Source organism: Lissotriton vulgaris, chromosome 8, assembly GCF_964263255.1.
Source record: "Lissotriton vulgaris chromosome 8, aLisVul1.2, whole genome shotgun sequence".
In the NCBI taxonomy this organism is placed as follows: Eukaryota; Metazoa; Chordata; class Amphibia; order Caudata; family Salamandridae; genus Lissotriton; species Lissotriton vulgaris.
In genome coordinates, this window is record NC_141696.1 from 714,811,170 (window position 1) to 714,834,908 (window position 23,739).

Here is a 23,739-nt window from a genome sequence, read left to right on the forward strand (position 1 = left end):
AGGTAAAAGCATTCCCGTAGAGCAAGGTGGATTTCAGCCTCCCGATCACCCTTTTGAAGTCCTCCAGATGGATTATATCCAGATGGAACGTTGTCGAGGATTCAAATATGTCCTCGTAGTCGTATGTGCACTTTCCCGATGGACAGAAGCATATCCAGTCCCAGATTACACTGCTCCGACCACTGCCAAGCAGCTGGTTCATGAATTCTTCCCACGGTATGGTTTGCCCCGTATCGTGTACTCAGATAACGGTCAGCCATTCTCATCCGAACTTGTGAAACACATTACACTCCTGTTAGGCTACCAGTGGAAATTCCACTGTGTCCGGCATCCCGAGGCAGCAGGTCTCGTGGAGCGTCATAATCAGACTCTGAAAATCCGACTTTCTAAAATCTGCAGAGAGAAAGGCGTTGACTGGATAGTAGCTTTGCCAGTTGCCCTTTTCTATATGAGGATGGTAGCGCATTCTCGAACCGGGCTATCCCCGTATGAGGTGGTCTTTGGTAGGCCACCAAATATGTGGGGGACGCCCATACCTCGTAAAATAACAGATGTTGACTGTATTATGTTGACAGATTACCTTGCTTCCTTGATGTCTGCACTACAATCTTGTCGTTCACAGGTAGCTGCAGCCTTTCCTGACAACACCGAGGTGAAGCCCCATGAAGTGGTTCCCGGGGATTTTGTTTTTGTTCGCAATTTTGATCGAAGAAGTCCGCTGGAGCCCCGCTGGCAAACTCCGAAATTGGTTCTTCTGACGACGAGGACCGCCGTGAAGGTTGAGGGCAGAAAAGGGTGGCTGCACTCAAGCCACGTTAAGAAGTTTCACGGACTCCCTTCGGACTTGGACTCTAAGCCCTGCCCTCCTCCACAGACTGACTCAAAACTCCCCCTGGTTGAGAAAACCGCCTTCGAGGAATATAGACTGAAACTACGGTCTAGCAAGTCAGACAGTTTAATTGTTTAAGTCCTCCCCTAGGTGAATCGGTTAAATTAGTCTCTGACATGTATCCCCTAGACCGAGATAGAGAGAGAGAGATAGACAGATACAGCTCAAGAAACGTGCATATTGTAAATCACTTCGTAGTCACTGTATAGTGACATTATTGATTATGTTTTTTCTGAGTCTGCTGATTATTGCTGCCAGTATATTATTGCATATATATTACCCTATTTTCAAGCGTGCACATTCTGTTTTCAACGTTACTGCCGAACATTCTTTTAGCGAATTACCTCCCCATGAATTGTCCTACAGACTAGCGCTGCGCAACAACACATTCATTAGTATGTTACATCATTCCCATCTGACCAACAACGCTACAAATTGTTGGATATGTGGCCGACTCCCTCCCTACCAGAAATACAAGGGAGTTCTGCCCCTTTTTCCGTACCCGTTCACACACAATGGTTCATGTGGTGCATGGTTTAGACTGATTAATTCTTTAGATTCTGATACTATAGTTTATGAAGGAAATTGGGTTTGGGGAACCCTGAACTTAGTTTTGCTTAAAGCCTGCTACCCTAACAAGGAGGGACTTCCCACAAGGACAGGAACCGATCTCGAAAATGAAGTATATGGATTAGGTAACTTTACCATTAACCTCATGATTTTGAATGTTGAATCCGAAGCTGCACCAGTCTTGCCTGCTATGTCAGTATTACCAGTCACAGGTGAATTATGTGTCAGAAAGAATGGTTCAGTACACTTAGGTCATAGTAAATGTTCTACTGTGGTCGAATTCAGTGATCAAGGCAAGTCTACATTCAGAGCTACTCGTCATTCCTACTTCATTTGTGGTCATACCGCATATATACGCTTACCTCTAGATTGGGATGGTACCTGTTACATTGCATTCCTTCTGCCACCTGTTTTCCTAGCCCCTCCTGATTATCATAGAAACACTAATCTAGTAAACCATAGACTCCGAAGAGATCTCCCGATTGTCGATTACACTGAAACGGCATGGGAGCAATACACAGACTTCAATAAAGGTTTCTTTCCCTACTTAGGTGCTTCTTTAATAGTAAACTGAGACGCAAATTAACTAGAACCCTCGAAGCAGTAGTGAATGAAACTACTTCCGCCCTAGGCAACTTAACAGAGGAACAGTCTGCTATGCGGGTTGTTGTTCTTCAAAATCGTCTCGTCCTTGACGTCATCCTGGCCGATAGGGGCGGAGCCTGTAAGGTCATCGGGTCAAGCTGCTGTGTTTTCATTCTAGAAAACGCGCCATCAGTATATAAAGCCATTACCCGTCTTCATAAGATTGCAAGTTTGATACACCAGAATCCAGGCACCTGGACTTGGTCCGGTTGGTTCTGGACAACGTTGATCGCCTGGGGATGGAAGGTCCTATCCTTCCTAGGCATTGCCCTTCTCGTAGTATTCAGTTGCTGCCTATGTCTGCAATGTGGGCCAGCGATTTGCGGCCTGTGTGCCACATCATGTATTCCACAATCAAGTTCCCATTCAAAACGCCATAATAAGAAAGAAGAGCAAATGATGTTACGTGAACAGATTGATCGATTCATGAGGATCGATATATCATGAAGGGTCCGTAGGGGACAAGGAGGGAATGAGGAAATATGAATTTTTATGATCAATTATGTCCCCTATCTTAGACCCCAACGACTCCGTGTACGCGCTACAAGTACATGTATGTTCCCGCCACTTCCAGCTATGAAGACGCAAATACCTTTGCGTCCAACGTTAACATGTCCTCTTTCAGATCCACCATGAATGGGTCGAATATTCCGTTCCTAAGTATGCCTTGCCAACGTCTTTATGTGGTGTACTTTACACTTTTTCCAGCTCTGGCGAAGTAGGCCCTGAATTCTGCCATCGAGCCTTTCCCTGCCTTCTGCCTCTGAATGCTTCAGCCTGGGCCTGCATCTGTATCCGTGACCTTTGTCTCACTCCCTGCGCGGCTAGCGGTGCTTGGCTCGGCCTGTTGCCTGCCAAGACTGTATTCAGCCTTCAAGTTATCTGTTCCGCTCCTCGAAAAATACATTCCTGTCTAGTAGTTCAAGTAAACATCCTTCCAGCTGCAGAGCAAAGGGCCCGGCCTCACTGTCTCTGTGCAAGTAATTCATAGCTCCTGTTACCATGGTAGGCCCATGCCCCCTCGCATCTCATGCAGACACGTAGACGCTTATACACGCACTCACAGTTAGTATAGAATAGCCTCTGCCCGAGAGACCTTTCCTTCCAGATAATATAGTTCCTTAAACACGAGATATTAGATATGATTTGGGATTAGGTTGATCTGACATCCCAGACTTCTGTCTCCTCATGTAGGGCTAAATGTCAAGTCCCCTTCACCCTCCAGTTACACGTCAATCACACGTCATGCTTGCCTGCGCGCGCATCTCTGCCATGTATTTCTGCTGACACTGCAGGATTCTCTTATGGATCCACCCACTTGTGACATCTTCTTAATGACGTTTCTAGTACACGCCTTCATGCACGCCTATTGTAACGCCTTTTTCATTACGTATGTGTATTCTTATCTCTCCTCTCAGCTGTTACGCCTTCTGCATCTACCGTTACTGTAATGCATTGACTATATATACTATTAACTGTCAATAAAGTATTGTCTGTCAGTCCCTTCCCGAACCTATGTGGTGACGGAATGGTATGCTACCTTGGTTCGAACCAATACCAATTCCTTTTTAAGGAATAAAACCCCTTTTGAGAAACCTCAAATATCACGGATTTTGCCTCTTCTTTTTGACTGAGTTATTCTTATTGAACTTTACCGCATAAATTAAGTATAGGTAATTTAAATTTACCACACCCTGACTCCCCTCTAAAGGGTGAGTCCCTCAGACCTTCCTGATCTGCACCAAAGCAAATCTTGTCTTCTTGCGTGGGTTGCTGTTGACAAGGCTTGTTGGGTCCAATCCGGATTCTGACACTGCAGCACTCGACATCCTTCATGGGACAGCTCGAATCCAGCTCCTGGTTGTCGTCGACGCCTCCAGGTCTTCGTGGCTGAAGAGTCAAGCTTCACTCACTTCACTTGAAAGCACCCAATATCGGCTGGCATCTTCCTGTCGCCATCCTGGTCACTGGCTAGTGACCCAGACTCTGTCACCTCTGCTTTCAGGTTCTTCAAATCTCCGATCCACCCTTTGATCCACCCAGACACTTTTCCTCTGGTCACCTGCAGCACTTCTTCGCAGCTCTCCATTGGAATCAATGATGAAACCCGACACCAAAAGACACCTAGGTACCCGGCTTCCCTGGGTGAGGTAACACGAGTACTCCGGTGCTCCCGTGGGTCTTGACTCTCGAAGTGTCTAAGTCTAAAGGGGTTCCATCGTAGTTTACTCCGAAGTGACCTTAATCTTTAAAATTGTAACTTGCTTTTCCTCCATGGAAGTCAATGGTGATTCGCGGCTGTGTTTAGACACTGCACTCGTCCCCAGTGGGTCTCCGGCGCCCCTACCTTGGGTGGTTCCTGGTTACCCCAGCGGTTCTACAGGCCCTAGGCCTCACTTCGATCCCTCAAAAGGTTCTTATACCACTATTTTAGTATATGGTTTGTGAGGCCCCTAGGGCAAAACGTATACTGTGCTATTTACTGTGTGCTATTTAAGTCCTTGTATTGTACTTTTGCCTCTAGCCTAATAAAGAGACTAGAGGGGTTGTGTTTAAAATAAATACATATATATTGGATATATACCTTGTGTGGTGTACTTTCATTTGATCACTCAAGAGATTATAGACTGGTAAAACAAGCTGCTTTACATTCCTTCAGGTCTTAGCCTGAAGGCTGCTCTCCACAGCTACCACTAGGATAGCTTTCAATAAAGGTTGTCTTAAACCTACCATCAATAAGGGTCGTTTGGGCTGGTGCAAGGTGCCCACTAGAATAGTGGACATCATATGCCAGGCCAACTTCTCACAGTCACCACTCCATTTTTTATATTGTAAATCAACAATTGCTGGGTTCCTGGGTGAATCAGCACCACTTATGGCTTCGGACTGCAATCACTGAGGCTATGTTGGAAGGGTAAGAGAAGACAGAGTCCTACTTTGGGTAGAGAGTCAGACTAAACTTAGATGATGGTCTTCATTGCAAGATTACTTGAATTCTCATATCGGTCAAAAATGCATAATTCCCTGGTAGTGCCACTGTTTGATATACTTAGGGCCTGTAACCCAAATGCTACTAGCAGGCCTGCAGAACTGATTGCGCCACCCACACAAGTAGCCTTTCTAACCTATCCCAGGCCTGCCAATGCTGGGCCTATGTGTGTAGTTTACTGCCACTTCGACTTGGCATTTAAAACTACTTGCCAAGCCTTAAACTCCCTTTTATTACACATACGTCACCCCTATGGTAGGCCCTAGGTATCCCATAGGGTAGGGTGCTGTGTAAGTAAAAGGTAGGACAAGTACTCTTAAGTTTTGCCCGTCCTGGTAGTGACAAACAACTACATTTGTTTTTCACTACTGTGAGACCTACTCCTCCCATAGGTTAACATGGGGAATTCCTTAATCCACTTTTAAGCGGTAATTACTGATTAGAAAGGAGTGGTTATTTCATGTTTCATATCTTATGAATCGTACTGATAAATCCTATGTTAAAGTTGGATTTAACATCACTGTTTTAGAAATGCCACTTAAAGTGGACATTTCTCTGCTTTTATTGCTCTGTATGCTGTGCAGCCGGTCTGCAATACACGTCTGGGAGGGTGACAGCTACACTTTGGGCATTCTGTCGAGACGTCACAAACACAGGAAGGGTGAGTGTGATAGAGAACTCACCTGTATCCATCTGCATTCTGAGAGCTCTTCCTGGGCAGGAAGAGTGAGAGGGAGCCGACATTTACACCTGAATAGGCAGTGTCCTGTTTCCCACGCAAAGGGCTGATTACCCCCCACAGATAGACTGGCAGAAAAGGGCTGGGATGAAAGGGGACCTGTGCACTTCAAGGGCCTGCTTTGAAGTCACCCCCATTTCAAAGCCACATTTGGGTATAAGTACTGGGGCTCTGACCCTAACAAAACCGTATACTACTGGACCTGTGAAGAACTCTGCCAGGAGTAAAGACTGTTGTACTACAAGGATTGACACTCTGCTTGAATGACTGTACTGAAGAAACTACTAGTCTGATTTTCTGAGCTGCCCTGCAGCCTTATGATCTCTGCCTTGTTGAGGACAAGACTGGACCCATCTCACTTGAACCTAGAGCGACTCAGAGGGCTTGCTGGCTTGCCCCCCGTTCTGAAGTCTCAGGGCCATCAAAGACTTCTTGCAACCCTCCTGCTGGACTTTTCCATATGTGACTTCTTCCTTGCTTAAGGTATCAACCCGTCCTCGGCCTCAGAAGTTGGTTCTCCAGCGGTTTTGCTTCAAAATTGACACAGGGATGACTTAGCACCGATCGGAACCGAAGCATTGCCCTTCGATGCCGACCGACGTCCTCACCTCGAGGGACTGTGACATGACGACGACAGACAGCGTGTCTCAACAACTACACACTGCCTGCATCGTAAAGGTGTTTGTTGATGAAGCCTTCATTGACATCGTGGATATGTGCAGACGCTCCACCTCCATTCATGGATCAACAACAATGAGGCACCTCCCTGACTCCTCGATCGAATCTTCGTAGTTTGTCAGCAGGACCTGTCTGAGTCCTGTAGAGCCTGCCCACCATTGCAGTCAGCCTTTACTTTGGGTTTACTTTAGTCTAACACAAACTCAAGTAACCTTTGAGCGCTATTGACACCTAAGAACTATTTTTGGTTTAATCTTTAAAACTTCATAACTCCTATTCCACTTATTGGATTTTTGTTGCTGTGGTCTTGAGTTTCTCATAAAAATACTATATATTTTTCTAAACACGTGTGGAGTATCTTTGTGGTGTTTTCATTGTGTTACTGGGTGTGTGCGTGTGTGTGTTGCACAAATACACATTCCATGTGGAATTTAGGGTGGACTTATACTGAGGGCCTAAATTCACTGTATGCATTGATTTCAGAGGCGAGAAATAGCCTTCAGGCTCAGAGTACGGGCAATTAAAGGGTACATGGATGATTTAAAACTGGCTGTAATGCAATCTTCATGGAACAAAAGATTCTGGTGAGGAAGGCGTGGATATACTGGCCATTTTCAGTTATTTGTGTTTGCAGGTTCACAGAAGCAAGATGTTTCTTAGGTCTGGGGCGAGTGGGAGCCTATGAGAGTCAATGTTGTGCCGTATCATTACATACTGTGTCTGACTGGTCGGCGCACCACAACTCCATGAACTCTTCACTTGCTCCAGCAGTTTTACTAACAACTCAGGCACAACTAAAAGATGTCGCTTAGGTTAGAGCATATGCGCCTTCCAAAACATCCGGTGAAATCCCTCATTCTTTGAGGATTAAGCAGATCAAAATTCCCCAATACTTTTCCCATAGCTCCGGCACCTGCCTCTGTAACCTTCACTATCCTATGGCCACAGACATTGGGACGACAACATTCTCATCCAGAAACTTATGGGTGAACTTCAACCCTGCAAAGAATATGGGAATGTTTATAACACCTGCACAAGAACTAGATTTCCATTGCTGGATACACAAAAAATACAGTAAATCATTTCCATATAGTCAAGAACTGATCTCAATTGTTCAAAGAAAACTTGACTATTGTAATCCTTTACTAGTAGGTCTTCATTGTATTCTTTTACCCCTGGGATACATTATTGAATGTCAATACAAGGATACTGTACAATATCCTGGAGAAGTGTGGCTCAATGGTTAGAGGAAGCAGACCATGAAGCAGAGGTCAGACCCGGGACCAGGGTTCAATTCCCGACGCGGCAGGGTCTTGAGCCCAAAAATGTCCACGGACTCGATAATTCTCGCTTCGGTACCTGCTCGAATCACGGGTTCACACTCTGCAACTCCGGGCAATAGCTTGCTTGATCTCCACTGTGGCCCCCTGCGGCGGGATGCCTGGCTTTCACCTTGGGGGTACCCAGTACGGGTTATCTCACAGGGAAAAACCAGGACGGGTTCCCAAAGCAAGCGCTTAGAGACCGTTGGTGATAATGCGCTATATAAATATAAATTACATTTACATTTACATCCCTGGCAAGCTCCACGCTCTGTAAAAGTCGGAGCTCTACACATGCCACTGATCATGGCTGGCAAAACCAAAAGCAGTTACTCACAGAAATATTTCTTAAAAACCCTGATTCATTTTGTTGCAACTCACAATTTGTGCTCAGGCAGCAAAGAACTACTACCAACACATAAAACGGTGTATGTTGCATTTAGGTGCCGATCAGATACTGGGGCCATTAAACTGGAACCCTCCACCAGCTCAAATTTGCTCAAAGCCTCCACTCACCTACCTACCTCAACACTGCTATCAAGGAGCTCCTCAGCTACTAATAACTTTCTTAACTTATTCTGCATTAACCCCTTCAATGCTCATGACGGAACGGTTCCGTCATGACCACGCCCGTTTCCATTAGGGGTCGGCACCCGGTGGTAAATCGTACCGCACCGATGTGGTTAATGTGTCATAGCAAATCTGAAGAAAGTATCTATGATACACAAATGAACTGTCCTGTTAGTGCTCAACATCTATAACTCACCTATTCTCAGAATTAACCCATCATCTAATCCAATTCACTGAATTCCATCGCCTTCCCTAAGCATTCTGCCCGCACCTGCTATTGTCCCAATGCTCACACAGATACAACGGCTATATGCAGCATTTCTTATTGAAATGCTTTTTTGTGTAGTAATAAAGACTGGGAGGAAGAAGACCGATAAGGCAGTGATGGGAAATAGCCTAGAATTTTAGCTGCAGAAATACACCAGTCTGGCATTTTAAAGCAAATTCCACAGTCTCCCTTGTCCACAGTACTTAGGATCTCAAACGAATCCTGGGTTAGTCAGGAAGCCCGCTGAGAGCTCTTTGATAGGGGGCAACATGCAGCCCCCTCGTGGAGGCAGGCAATTGTTGTGTTGGGCCCGGAAAAGGGAAATGGACGTTTGGTGGAAATTAGGAGCAGGTCTGTGCAATGATGTAGTTGGGTTGAGGGGTGATGACGGTGTTCAAGACTTATTCATTGCCAACAGATCCATTATTTGTGCAACAGCAATTGACCAAAGAGGGAGGCAGCCTTAGTAGAACTATAAACAAAAGTGCATCCATTCTTTTCCTATTGATGAAATGCATACCCAGGGTTTTATTTATTTTCAAAAATATCCTCCTCTAAGCTAAAAACAACAGCATGAGCTCTAATTATTTCTCTGCTCCATGCTGGCAATGAGGTTCAGGCTAGAATCCCACAATTCTCACCAGGCTCCATAAAAACAGTGCTCCTCTCAAGCTCCCTTCTCCATTCTTCCACCGAAAAAATCTAACATATCACTACCTTTACCAAGAAACTGCATTGGTTTCCCAACCTGGAAGATCACATTAACAAGTATTGGCAAAGCCACTAGGTCTTGCCTTTGTGACTGAGCCAATAGTGCTAGCCATGCTCCACAGCACCCACAATGCACCAAGTAAGCACATGCCTACAAAATGAGGCAAACAATATTTTTCTTTTTGTTTGTCGATCCAAGTTGGATCAGTAAAACAAACCAAAAAAAGTAACAGGTGGAGAAGCAACATGGAGTGGAGGGAGTGGGGCGTGGGGCAGAAACAGGGAGGGCTAGGGAAGCTACAAGAGGGTGAGGAGCGATGCAACATGAGGGGGCACATGGGAGCATGGGATGCGTTTGGTAGAAGAAAATGGAGAGCAAAGAACGACTGGGAGCCCACGGGTAAGACATGGTGAAACGAGTAGCAGAGGAGAAGCATATGTTCAAAAAACATTATCAGGGGAATGCCCACCCAAGGGCATCACGGAGGAGGGTTGGGAGAAGCACACAAGCAGCAAAAGAGCAACACAAACATTTATTGGAGGGGGGGAGGACACAAGAAAGACAGCTGGATAAAACACATGGGCTCTCATAGAGTGCTTAAACAAAAAGATAAAAGTAGAGCAAAATATGGGGGGCAGTGGAAGAACACAAATAATGTGTTCATGCTCCAGTGGAGGGTCAAATAGAATAAGAGAAAGGAAAGCATACACATGCTAATGAATAAGAAGCAAACAAATAAAAGTGACAATGAACCCAACAAATGGTAAGCAATAAGTCCACTGTAAGCTAATAATATTTCACTCAACAGACAGATATTGCGCTATCCAGAAGGGGAGACCTAAAAATCGGATTTCTCACCTACAAAGCCACCTATGTAAATTATACACATAACTGGCTGAACACCTCAATATTCTAAGAGGCCAAAGAAGTCTGAAGAGCAGATTCTCGTTATTACTCAAAATAGCTCAATTCAAAATCTTTTAAGCACAGCATCCTTCACGAAGGCACACCATGCAGAACTACGAGGTCCCTCCCTACTGACTATCAAGACATGACTAAAAAAACTCACCTCTTCATCCTGAGCAATCCAAGCAAGAGCTTATCTAAATCTCCCAACACATCCCAAACAGTTCTGAGCCCATTCCCCCAGGGAGTTTGAATGGTTTCTGTTATAGATATACCATATCCAGCACCAACAAACGTTTAACACTACACATTTGAGCTGTTGTCTCACTGACCAATTACTGTTCCTTTGTTTATTCTTACTTTTTGTCTATGTATTTTCGCAGTCCTGTGTGAAGAGCACTAATGTCTCACAGTAAAGGAGAGCTATAAAAACGAAAACTTGAATAAGTAAAATGAAAATGGCTAATATCGTCAAATATGTTATGATCTCAACTATTTACCATTTTAAAAAGACGTAAAATACCTTGTCTGTGCAGGCACTGCTGGTCTCTCTGGTCGACGAGGTGGCAATGTGGCTGGTCTGTTCAAGGAGTTGGATTTGGGTGGCCGAGGCTTCTTCGGTGGTATTGCAGGGACGGAAGGCCTCTGTAGATCTATAAGTTTTTGTTCCCGCTCTGTTCTTTCTGTAATTAAAAAGGGATATGAAAACAGAGGGAGATATTAAACCATTGAGAATGCCCCGGTTACTTACTAGTAATCTTCATTACTCCAAGTCCTTGTCTTCCTCGCCACAGTAATTACCCATGAGCCTCCGGCTCCCACAGAAACTCCAAGCATAATCTTTCGCTCTAGTCTCCCTCTTCCTCCTCCAAGAAGGCCCCTAGTGGCTCCAGCCAATCCCATAAAGGGATACAGAATCACCAAAACGACCTGAAAACCAAGCCGCAGACATGAAGCCACCACCAGGGCCGGGAGGGAAGGGAAACAATACTGTGGCGAGGAAGACAAGGACTCGGAGTAATGAAGATTACCGGTAAGTAACCGGGGCATTACCTCCTCCTCCATCTTCCTCGCCACAGTAATTACCCATTAGCCGATACCAAAGCAAATTTAGCTTCATGCAAGGAAAACAGGCCACACCATCAATGCAGCGAAAACCTAGTTTAATAACAAGATACAGACCGGATACATGTGGAGGCGAGCCCATGGTACCGTCAACAAAGACGCCAACATCAGACCCTGAACCCTCAACCACAGGATGAGAAGGCCCCAACAACAGGGAACGAACTGCAGACATCAGGGACAGAATCCGAGCAGGGGGCAGGAACACCATCCCCAACTGAGTTTTGAACAGAGCCCCAATGAAAGTCGATTTCTGTGCAGGAACCAGGGAGGACTTCGGTACATTCACTAGGAATCCGTGATGCTCCAGGACATGGCACACTCTGGGCATGCAACTCCGCCTTAGAAAGAGAAGAAGCAGAAATCAAAATATCGTCCAGATAAGGAAAAACACGAATGCCCTCCCCATGCAAATGTCCATTAAGTGGAGCCAGAACCTTAGTAAAAATCCTGGGAGAAGAGCAGAGCCCAAAAGGTAATACCTGGAACTGGTAGTGACGACCCAGGACGCAGAACCGGAGAAACCTCTGAGAGTCGGGGTGAACAGGCAAATGCAGATAAGCATCCCTCAAGTCTATCGAGGCCAGGAAATCTCCCTGAGACACCAGAGGAAGGATCAACTGTAGCGAAACCATTTTGAACTTCAACTTCAAGTCCATCACAGGCCTGAGATCCCCTGTGCGTTTGGACACCAGGCTCGGACTGGCCGTAGCGGGCACCGGGCAATCCCCCGGTGCGCTGCACGGGCCGTTTTGGGCCCTTGGGGCCGATTTTGTTACAGGGCCGTTTTTGCAGCATAGCTGCAAAATCGCCCCTGTAACAAAATCGGCCGAAAACCGGCCCTGGCAAAGAGCTCGGCGGCACCCCGGGGGTGGGGGGGCCGCCCGAGGACTCTGCCAGGGCCGGTTTTGGTTCCCAGTCCAGCCCGGTTGGACATTAGAAATAGAATGGAATACACACCCAACCCCAACTGATAGTCGGGCACAGGAATCACCGCATTTTTGACTACCAGGAATTCGATGCCTTCCAAAAGCGCCACCCTTCTTATAGGGTCACTGGGACAAGGAGTGGATCTGAAACAATCTGGGGGAGTCTGGGTAAACCCAATCCGCAAACCGTCTGAAACCACCTGAAGCACCCAATGATCTGACACAGTCTCGCGCCAAGAGTCCATGAAGTAAGTGAGGCGACCCCCAACCGGACCCACACCAGGAGTGATCCAGTTGTGACTTTGAAGCAGAAGCGGAGGAGGCAGAAGCACAGGAGAACCGGGATTTGTCAAAGGAAGGAGCACCCCGGCCACACCCCCTCCCAAGAAAGGGCTAACAAGCACGGCCCCTCCTAGAAGGACCAAAAGCCCACTGGGAACCAAAGGCCCGGAAACGACCAGCACATTCAGGAGCAAGGAGCTTACGGTCCTCCGCTGTCTTCTTCACCATCTCATCCAATGGAGAACCAAACAACTTAACCCCCGAAAAATGGATCTTCATCAGGAGACTTTTCTGCGTAGCATCAGCCTTCCAGGTTCGGAGCCATAACCGACGTCGCGCAGCGACAGAACACCCAGCCGCAGAAGCCGCCGCCCCAATGAGTCAAAAGAAACATCAGAAAGCAGACGAAGCTGCTGCTCCATTATCGCCAGAGTAGAAGAGACATCCTCCCCCTGGTCCAACAATTCAGACAAAGACTGAAAATCCTTAAGTAAAGACTGGATCGCGTAAGAGGAATAGGCTTCCGCTCGGATGGAAAAATTAGCAGCCGCAAAAGTGCGCTTCACCGCACCATCCACCTTACGATCCACAGGGTCAGCAGGAGAGGAATCCTCAGAAACAGTCCCCTGAGAAGACATACTGGCCATCAAGGAATCCACCTTAACCGAGGAAGGGAACTTCACAGCAAAATCCTGCAGAGGATAGCGTTTATTCAAAAAACGCGAAAAGACCCCTTGTCCACATCTTTCCACTCCGTCTCCAAAACCTTCAGCACAGAAGAATGCAGAGGCAAAGACTCAGGCTCAGGACGCGGATACTGGGAAAATAAATCATCCTCCAGAAGTACAACAGAGTCAGGAAATACCAAGTTCTTGCGAATTTGACTCAGGACCTCCTTAAGGTCGGCACCCTACACAAAGCGACCCTTGACATCAACATCCTCCTCATTGTCAGAGTCAACAGTAGGAGCACCATCAACCCTAGCCTTCTTGTCAGGAGGAACTGGCAATCTATCAAGCAAAGCAGCAGCCACAGCAGAATTGATCATTCGTTGTAACAATTCCATAGAAGGAACCGACACCCCAAAACCAGATGCCTCCAAGGAGTCAGGATCAGCTAAACTCGAAGAACCACCCTCCATGACAGCAAGACACAAGTGAAAAACACCAGCAAGGCACCAAAGCACCTGATTGGCAAAATATATGCAGCAGGTTGTTAAGCAACTAAAGCAAACTCCCATTGCACGCCCACAATGCAGACATAAAACTGAGGAAGTCATGCGCGCGCCTCCTAACGAGACCCCACACTTCCAACAGCTGAGAAAACAACATCGCCTACACCATCGTGACACACGCAGCCGGCAATACCGACATCCAGCAGGTAAGTGCTCACAAGAAGACAGGAACGGCAATGAGAAAGGAAAAACCCGACTGCGCGAATTCCATGCTGAAGCAGGACGCGCGGTCGGCAAGGGGCCACACAAGTAATCAACCTCCCGCACAGCGGCAAGCGCCGGCGCGTCCCCCACCCGAAGCGAGAACACCGACGTAATCGCACAAAACAAAGCACCAGAAAGTCCGCTATAGCAGGACAAGTTGTACGGTAAAGGGGGGAACAAACGAAAGTTAACACACAACAGTTGGCAACTCAATAAAACAATACAGACTAACTTCCCCCGTCAAATACCCAAGGACATAAGGGGCTGCTCAAGCAAGACCCCAGCCCCACTCACCTGAACACTAGGGAGACAGCACTCGAGTAGTGCAGAAAAAAAGAACAGTTCGTTTTGGTGATTCTGTATCCCTTTATGGGATTGGCTGGAGCCACTGGGGGCCATCTTGGAGGAGGGAGAGGGAGACTAGAGCAAAAGATTATGCTTGGAGTTTCTGTGGGAGAAGGAGGCTCATGGCTAATTACTGTGGCGAGGAAGACGGACGAGGAGGTAATGAAAGATGTTTCAATTTGTCTTGAAAAAAGCAATGAAATGTCATACAGTTTTCTAATAAAAACTGAAAACAACACACAATATGCTTCGTCCCCAGACCTGACTGTTCAACAAATTTGTTTGAACAAACTTAAAATGCTAATAAATATTATTATGAGATGTTATTTAGAATCCCCAAATTAAAAGCACTCGTCATGGCTCACTTTTGGTACACAATACCTGTTCTCTTTTTTACATGAAACTAATATTTTTAAGATAACAATGATAGGAACTCGATACAAATACCAGAATAGCCCTGAACCCCCACCCTTCAGCGACCACACAGGAGTTAAAAAGAGAGAAGAGTGATTCACTCTACACAAAATTGCTGTATTTGCCTTCCAACATTGTTTCACTGCACATGGACCAGATTACAAGATCTTGATTTGAATCCCCAGAACGATGTATCTTAGGAAGATTAAATAAAACTTCACAATATGACCCTTCTTTGAGTGCTGATTTCTTGCGTATTATGGTGAGAGGGAGCTTAGTTATGTGAGGCGCTGGCGGCGGTCGCCCACTACCGGGCACCACCAGTGGTCAGAAGCACGCCGGCAACCACCGACTGTGTTGGAGTGTGTTCCTGACCGCTGGCTAAAAGGCAGAGGCAGGTCATGGAGCAAAATGGTATCGTGGTACAAATACCGAAAACAGGAACTGCCCTTTTCTTCAGCTGATGTTTTTCTAAAATGAAACATGATCAGCAGAAAAGAGTTATTTATGACAATATGTTTATTTTTTCCCACTCTAGAGGTCATTACAGGAAAGATAGAATCTGCTTGATTCACAGCTTCCCCATTTATTTAATCTGATTTATATTAAACTAATGCAAATATCTTTCAGTAAACTGCTTTTAGGTGTGTTTATTTCCGGGGTACAGATTCTGTTTTGATTCTTCGTGTTTGCAAATACCATGAAAGGGCAAGACACTAAGGATTTATGCAGTTTGTGGGAAGGGTGATGGTTTTCACCAATTATTATAAGGAATAAAAACCCCTCTGCCACACATTAAAAGGATGTTTGCCTTATCCTTATAATGTACAGCAGTGGATACTTTTGCCCAAATATATTCAATCATTTAAGATAGCTGACCGAGTGAGCAGGAATGAATGTAATAAATCATTTACAATCTTTATTTCGATCACTATGGATCATAAAAGGTTACAACAAAAGTTTAAAACAGTTAAGAGGAAAAGGAATCAGATTGTAGTTTTAAGAAATAAAGGAACCATAAAAGTTAGCAGTTAATAAACATTCAAAAGAGAATTATAAAATGGACAATTAGAGAGTGTAACAGTTAAAAAATATCAAGCAATGCTTTTAACCGTATTTAACTTGAAACAGCGATTACGAATGTGCCAGACAACTGTTAAAAACTTCGCGACAGCAAACACAATAGGGGGGGGATAGGTCAGTCTTTAGTATTCTGTAGGCGGGAAGATATGATCTGAACCCAAGGTTTTTCAAGAGTGGGAGAAGCCAATATTTTCTTGGGCTTTGATAGGCTTTGCAAAAAAACAAAATGTGAAGATCATTCTCGCAAGGATGTTGACAAGCTGGGCATTGTGTGGGAGGCTTGGACCTGTCCCAGCGATCCGTGAATGCCCCAAGAGGCAGTGTGCCATAACGCCACTGCATAAAAAGTTTCCTTGTCAGGACGGGACTAATTCCGTCGAGGACCGGCTTGGGGAAATATAGGTCCTTAGACATGGTAAACAGGTTGGTTAGTGACCCTTCACGTGTACTCTCAATCGAGACACGTAACTTTCGCTCGTAGTACTCTCTCGACAGGAGTTTCCGAGGGGTCCTGGCACAAGCGTTACCCGGGTCCTGCCATAATTCCAGCCTTCCTAGAGATTCGCATGTTAACCTGATGTAACTCAGCCAGGGTATCTGGGGGCGTAGGATCTCTGTGAGCTCATTCCTGTAGCTCGATAAGTCAGGTGAGCTCCAGATTCTGCGCCAATAGGTTAAGGGTTTCAGACCCAATTCTTCAGTAATAGGTCTAAGACCCAGGTCTAGTCTCAGCGGAAGGAGGGGGGTGCCAGATGGTAAAGCTGCCAACTGCCTTATAAAATTATTCTCAATGATCTGGAGTTTCTTGGCAGTAGTATGGCCCCACATTTCTCCGCCGTAGGTAACGGCCCCTCTTGCCTGCATTTTGTAAATGTGGATAAGGTGACCAAATGGTTTAAGAGTAGACCCGCTTGCCAACCTACAGATCCCACCCGTTGTGTTAATTTCATGGTGGCCCTGGTGCAATGAGAATCCCAGGACAAATTTTGGTTAATGGTTAGGCCCAGATATTCAAAGGTGAGCACCCTCTCTAATCTCAACGACCCTATGGTAAGTCTTGGACGAGTTGTGGGAGGAGGGCTGAAGATCATAAATTTTTATTTCATGGCATTGATCTCCAGCCCTCGCTCCACACAAAAGGTCGAGAACCCATCCAAGACCCGTTGTATGCCCATGGGAGATTTAGATAGCAGCAGGGTGTCGTCCGCAAACATAATCGCGGGGACCCTGCAGCCATTGAGCTTGGGAGCGTCAATATCGACCAGCCTGTTCAAATGGTCAATAACCCCATTGACAAAGAGGCAGAACAGGGTCGTTGCAAGCACACAACCCTGCCTCACCCCCCTGCCAACGGGGAAACTGTCTGAAAGTGCCCCTCTTCTGCCACATCTGAACCGGGCATAATTCCCCTGGTGCAACCTCATCAGAATTAACAGAATATCCCCCGGGATCCCTAGATCCGCCAGGACATTCCACAGTCTATCTCTCGGGACAAGATCGAAGGCGGCACGCAAGTCCACGAAAACCGTGTACAAGCTGCCGCCCTCGAGTGTCACAGTCTTCCAGAACAGGAGGTTCAGACGGAAGATCTGATCAGTTGTTGAAACCCCTTTTCTGAACCCAGCCTGATAGGGACTTAAGATGGCGTATTCCTCTATCCAGTTTTGGAGGCGATCGAGTATTAGCCTACCAAAAATGTTCTGGGTTACGTCGATGAGGCTGATAGGCCTATAGTTGGCTGGGAGCAGAGGCGACCCCTTCTTATAGATAGGGACTATTTCTGCGCCCAGCCAAGTGCCTGGTACATCCATGCCCCCCAAGACGGTGTTAAATAACGTTCTTAAGTAAGGGACTCAGACATCGGGCTCCTGTTTGAATAGGTCCCCCGGTAGACCGTCCAAGCCAGGGGCTTTGCTAGAGGTCAGCCCTGAAATGGCTTTGCGTACCTCCCTTTCAGTAAAAGGGTCCCCCTCTGATGACGTACTAATAATTGGTAATGGTTCCTTGAGGGCACAGTCATCTACCCCATAGAGCGACAGGGAGTGATCTTGCCAAGCCTTGGCCGAGATGTTAGGTTCAATAGCCGTGGCTAACTCCTCAGACCCTGTATTTACAATGCGCCAAAATTTATGCGAGTCCCTACATGTTTATGAAGTTGATAGATTTTCCCATTTCTGTTGCTCCCATTCCCTGTAATAAATATAGTAACTGGGTCATCTTTACTCATATGCACATTATGTTTTCATAAAAGTTCTTTTACATTTTAGTATGTCTATAAAAAGAGTTTGAAAGTATATCTGTGCAATAAGCCTTTTTCCCCACCAATGAAGGAGTCGGTGTTCCAGTGGCCCATTGTTTTCCCATTTCAATAGTGAGCAGTGCACAGAGTTCTAATTTTTCCCACAGGCAATTACAGGACTACAAATACCAGAATGCAAAGAAAATATCAGGACTGACTGAGGCACTCATGTTTAACATATGTAAAACTGAACTTTTTAGGAACCACAAAATACACAGTGATTTGTTAGTAAACATTTTTCAGAATGTGTTTCTTCTTTGTGTGAATAACTTAAAGAAAATTGGTTATTGGTGAAAGATGTGTGAATGTAAAACCAGCCGCGGTCCATGAAGGTAACAGAGGTGGGGCTGGGTAAGGGAGTATTTCGAGGGACGATGCTGAGGGAAAATTAAATAAATAATTAATTTTCCCTTGGCATCGTCCATCGAAATCCCCCCTTAAACGGCCCCACCGCTGTTACCTGCAAAGACCGCGGCTGGTAATTACCAAATGTGGAGCAGACTGAGCACAGTCAATGCATTTACTCAGCAAAGGAAGACTACATTAGGAGGCAAGTTGAAGCAAATTATGTGGAAATAAAAAGGTTAATTTTGAAGCAAGGTATGTGATTAAAAACAAATTAGGTGGCATATTCTGTGACATTGAGACAAGAGATTTAACACTGATGGGGATGCGTTAAAAGTTGACAATGGGCAGTTTAGCAAACTCAGCTTCTTATGGAGTTTCTTGCATAAAGCAACCACCTCTGAGGTTCCCTGGTGTAATCAGCATCTAAGACATGTAGAGCCTTATGTATTGGTCGCAAAACGGTGGTTGAAAATTGTGCACCAACTTTTTTCACCCAGACTTTAATTTTGGGATGCCACATATATACTACTACACAACTCTAGTCAGAGAAGGTCACAGAATGGCCTGGTTAATAAATATTAATTAAGAAGCTTGCTATATACAACACCCTGCAATAGGCTGTAAGGTCCTGGACGGTGGTCTGCAAAGACCAGCAGACCACTGGCCCTGTGTTTCCATTCCCAATCTGGCAAATGTCTTGTTTTTTTTTTTAAGTCTATTATCCGTAAAAGGAAATAAATAGTGCTGCTTGAAAAAAGACAGGCCAGGCCAGACTAGATCCTCCGTGACCCAGAACACAAGCAACCCAATACCGGCTTCATCTTTATTAGGAATCTTAAGTTAGGTATAGCTTGGTTACAGTGGCACAGTGTCCACTGGACCAGTGTCTGGGCATACCAGTCCCATATGGATTGCTTTTGTTCCACTTCAGGGAGGACCCGGCCTGGCAGTTCGTGTTGGACTATTCCTACTAGATCAGGGTCAAGACTGATTTCTACGTGCCTGGATCCAAACTGAGGTGACATGGTGTGCAAAATAAACATGGACTGGGATAAGGCCCAGAGTAATTACCAATAGCAGAGAGTAATTCAAACATTCCATACATCACTTTTGGTATACGTCATCTGAAATACTGCGACTTCTCACTAAACTGTCAGTGCCGTAGAGTCGCTTTTTATATTAGTGGCACTTCTGTAGGCTTCTGTAGGCAAAAAAATCTCCACAGGGCCAGTGAGATCGCTCCACGTGGTCTGTGGTAGTCCATCCAAGGGGGTGGAGGTGGGCCACACGCCATAACCTTAATGAGTCAATTAATTTTTAAGGCCAAATGCTTTCTGTGCTCATTTGACTTTGCACAAAGCACTGACTTCAAAAATAGTCTTCTCTATAATAAATTAAATTCTCCTGGGCAGCAGAATGTTGGAAAGGGTGCTGCAGACTATGTCTATATTAGTAAGAGCCAGGGTGCTTGAAAACTATTTTGTGACCAAACCTTTGGTGTGTCCACAACGCTGGACCTGGCACAGTGAAATATGCAGTCTTAAAAATACATTCTTCAGAATCCTCAGGAGTAGGTTCACTTTCAGAATATTCAGTCCTTAAGATTTTGTGTGAGAATAATAATGCAACCAAAATATCACCAAATAGAATATCATATGGTAAGTACATAAGAATAGGTGAACTAATTCCGCATTTATGTACCTTAATTATTTGTCAATATCTTGGCTATAATAATGATGTAGCATGATATTTGTGTACCAGGTGCGGCCGACACAATGAAGAGGTGGTGGAGCTGAGTGCAGAAGGAGCACGGGGGGGTTTAATAATAAAAATTAAAAACCCATTGATCTTGAGCTGCAGTCGTGTACAGTGGCGCCTCTGCGGGTCTGAGAGCAGTGCAGGGATTGGTCTGAGCTGCATTGAACAGCTGGGCTGGAGAAACCCCACAGACTTCCTGCTCTGAGCGGAGAGTCTTTTTTCCGCCTTGGACGGATGGCCAAAACACATAGGCGCACTTAGGGAGTGCAGCTTGTACTCCTCTTGTATGTATGTATGTATAGGCATTTATATAGCGCACTACTTACCCGGAGGGTCCCAAGGCGCTTCGACCGCTGCAAAACCCTTCCTGGCTTCCCTGAGAGATGGTCCCTTAATGGGTATCTCCAGGGTGAGACCAGGCATCCCCGGCGGTCTGGTGGGGCCGTTAGTGAAGATGAGGCAAGCTAATGCCCAGAGTTGCCGAGTGTGATCGCTGATCAGAGTGGGCACCGAGGCGAGAGAATTATAGAGTCCGCTGACCCTGGCCCAGAAACCTGCCGCGCCGGGAATCGAACCCTGGTCCCGGGCCGTCCTCTGCTCTCGGGTCTGCCGCCTCTAACCAGTGAGCCACATTACATTACTCTTCCCCCTCCATGCCTCGGCCCGCCCTTCCTTAACGGGCTGGCTCAGAGCCAGCTAGTGAACAATAAAACAACTTAGGTAACTGTTTTATTTTTCATCTGCTGGCTTGGAGCCAGGGGCCGAGGCTCATACGCCATTGCAGAGAAGCCTGCCTTGCTGTGTACTCAATATTCTGACATACAACCCAAGTGTCAGGATACAAGAACGTTTTAGCCCCATGACATTTCCTAAGTTCCAAGAATATTTTAAGCTGAAGTGTACAGTGGGTAAAATGTCTTGTAAAAAAGGCTCCAGCACTGTTGGAAGGTACTTTACATTTCAATGTAAACACCCAGCTAAAACATCATAGAACTGCGATGTTTTATAGAGTTGTGCCTTATTATTGTGTAAACACACTGTTACAACTGGAATTAGGGTTAGACTAGGAAGCCTGAAGCAGCCCTGAAGGATCCTCGAACATCCCTACAGGATATTGCATTGTATTGTAACTGCATTTATATAGCGCTTACTACCCCTGACGAGGCATCAAAGAGCTTTTTTGGCGAGCAACACGCTACTCCGGAACCCATAAAGTATTAGTGTTGAATTAGTATAGTGAAATATGGAAGTAATTTGAGTGGTGGATAGGTTAGTCAGTTATTTGGATTCAGAAGGATAGCGGAGCGACAGATGAGGAAAAAGGGTTTGCATTTATATAGCGCTTGTTACCCCAGATGGGGTGTTGAAGCGCTATTTTGGCTGGAAACCATAAGGATTAGTGGTGTATTAGTATAGTGAAATATTGAAGTAATTTGAGTGGTGGATATTAATCAGTTATTTGGATTGAGAAGGATAGTGGAGGGATAGAAGAGGGAAGAAGGTTTGCATTTATATAGCGCTCGTTACCCCCAATGGAGTGTTGAAGTGCTTTTTTGGCGAGTTGAACGCTACTCCGCAACCCATAAAGGATTAGTATAGTTTTTATAGCCTTGGACAATATTAGCCATGAGCAGGGTCCTCACAATGTGTGGGTAGGTGAGGCCCTTTGTCCAGGGCCCCCCTTCTGGTGGCCCCAAACACCTGTCAACTTTCTTCTGCTGTTGATTTCTCAAGCACAGGAATCTTCAGCCATTGGCTTGACACACTGTTAGTCACATCTTAGATCAGGCAACAGGAGTATTTTATTCTCACCTTCAATCTATTAGCTGTTTGGATGTACCCTTCTGCTTTCACTGGACTGCATGGGAGAATATTTTACATCTCAAAAATTACACTCTGCCATCGTGCATTTAATTTGTTCTCTTATCCATGCATACTCAATGTCATTCTTTTTTTAAACTTTTTGCAACGCAGCAGCCATTTTCGGATTAATTTGTCAGCCCGGGAGTGCTTTTGTTTTTGCCAATGCTCGTTACATCTAGAGCTGCCAATTAAGAGGAATGTGAACACCTAGAACGAAGTAGCCACGAATCAGCAGGCGAGCAGCGCTAAACCAGCTGAAGACCAACCGCAAAGCCTTTAATCCGTCCGGCATCAACCAGAATGAATTACTGGTCAGTCCGCCTAACTGGATTTGGTCAGGTCAGGAAATGGAAAGTTCCCGGCACCCCGCAGACAGAAAACCCACCTGCGTTCCATTTCAAAGATTAGCATACATTTGAATCTGGGGAACAAGCATGCGCGTGCTCAGAAACTCAGCTACGGAGCTCACCTTTCTCCTCTATTCTGTTCGGAAGGGACTCCGGTCGTTCGGGCGGCACCTTCCGCACGTCATGCCGTCTCTCTGTGGTACCTGCAAAAATAGATAGTCACTGAGTAAGGCCTTAACAAATCCAGCCGGCATGGTCAAGAGTTAAATTATCTGTTAAGCGAAGCTTCATGGCGCTAAAATATGGTGTAAATGAAAGGAAAAACATAATCAAACCAGTGAGCAAATGAAAGGCCCACATCAATTAAAAACATCTGCGGAAGCGCCAGTGAAAGGCGCGCGTGCAGGTATGACGCGCAGGGGCGCGCGAGCCGATTAGCCCGCGCAGGAAATGGAGATTGTGGAGAGATTAACTCTCATCTCTGAATATCCCTTTATTAGACTCTTGTGGCGTGACAAGCAAAATGGGAATCGGGCTGCAGCAGCCACGCGCGATCACACCTTTGTATTTTGCACGCGGCAATTAAGAGCTCACTTTTGTATTAGAAATGCGCCATTCTCAAGAGGTGTTATTCCTTCTGTCGATGACAGATATTGCCCAGTTCCTTCTTAATTATTAAAATGCATTATTTTAGCTGTGGCACTTTGCATAAACTGCCTTTACTATCTACCCAATCTAACCGGGAACACATTTTATTGCCCTTGGAAGGATGAAGGGGTGAGTTGACTATGCCAGAAGCTGAATACATGACTAGCAGGTCACGCAGAGATTTTAGCAGCACGTGCTGAGCCCGATGATCTTTATTAATACATTAATGTTAACATCTGATATGAAAATAGGCATAAGGGCAAACTGAGATGTGTAAACCTACTCGCTCGGTGTCTAGCCAGCCTCATGAAAAGTATTTTTAGCCAGGTGACCTTTACATCTTCAAAATAAACATAAGAATTCCAACTGAAATCCGCAGGGCTGAATTCATCTGTAATGTTTTCTCAATAAAAGCACTAAATGAGTGGCAAAAGTATAGTGTTTCTTTCTTATTATGCAATTAAAACAACACATATTGACAGTTTATTTGCAGCAACAAAAAATAGCTTGACCTTGTCGTTCCTCTCTGAAGGAGGTACATACACTGCTACAGGGCACAAGTCCTAAAAAAAGAA

General features: G+C 45.6%; 1 protein-coding gene across 2 annotated transcripts in view; it reads right to left on the reverse strand.

Moving 5' to 3' along the window:
- Positions 1 to 23,739, reverse strand: part of SH3KBP1 (SH3 domain containing kinase binding protein 1) — a 1,359,457-nt gene that overhangs the window by 198,803 nt on the left and 1,136,915 nt on the right. For both annotated transcript variants that reach the window (XM_086934590.1, XM_086934589.1), the window contains 2 exons: positions 22,639 to 22,719; positions 10,812 to 10,971 (listed from right to left, as the gene is read on the reverse strand). In XM_086934590.1, coding sequence (XP_086790716.1) covers positions 10,812 to 10,971; positions 22,639 to 22,719 — 241 coding nt within the window. The remainder of the gene's footprint in view (positions 1 to 10,811; positions 10,972 to 22,638; positions 22,720 to 23,739) is intronic.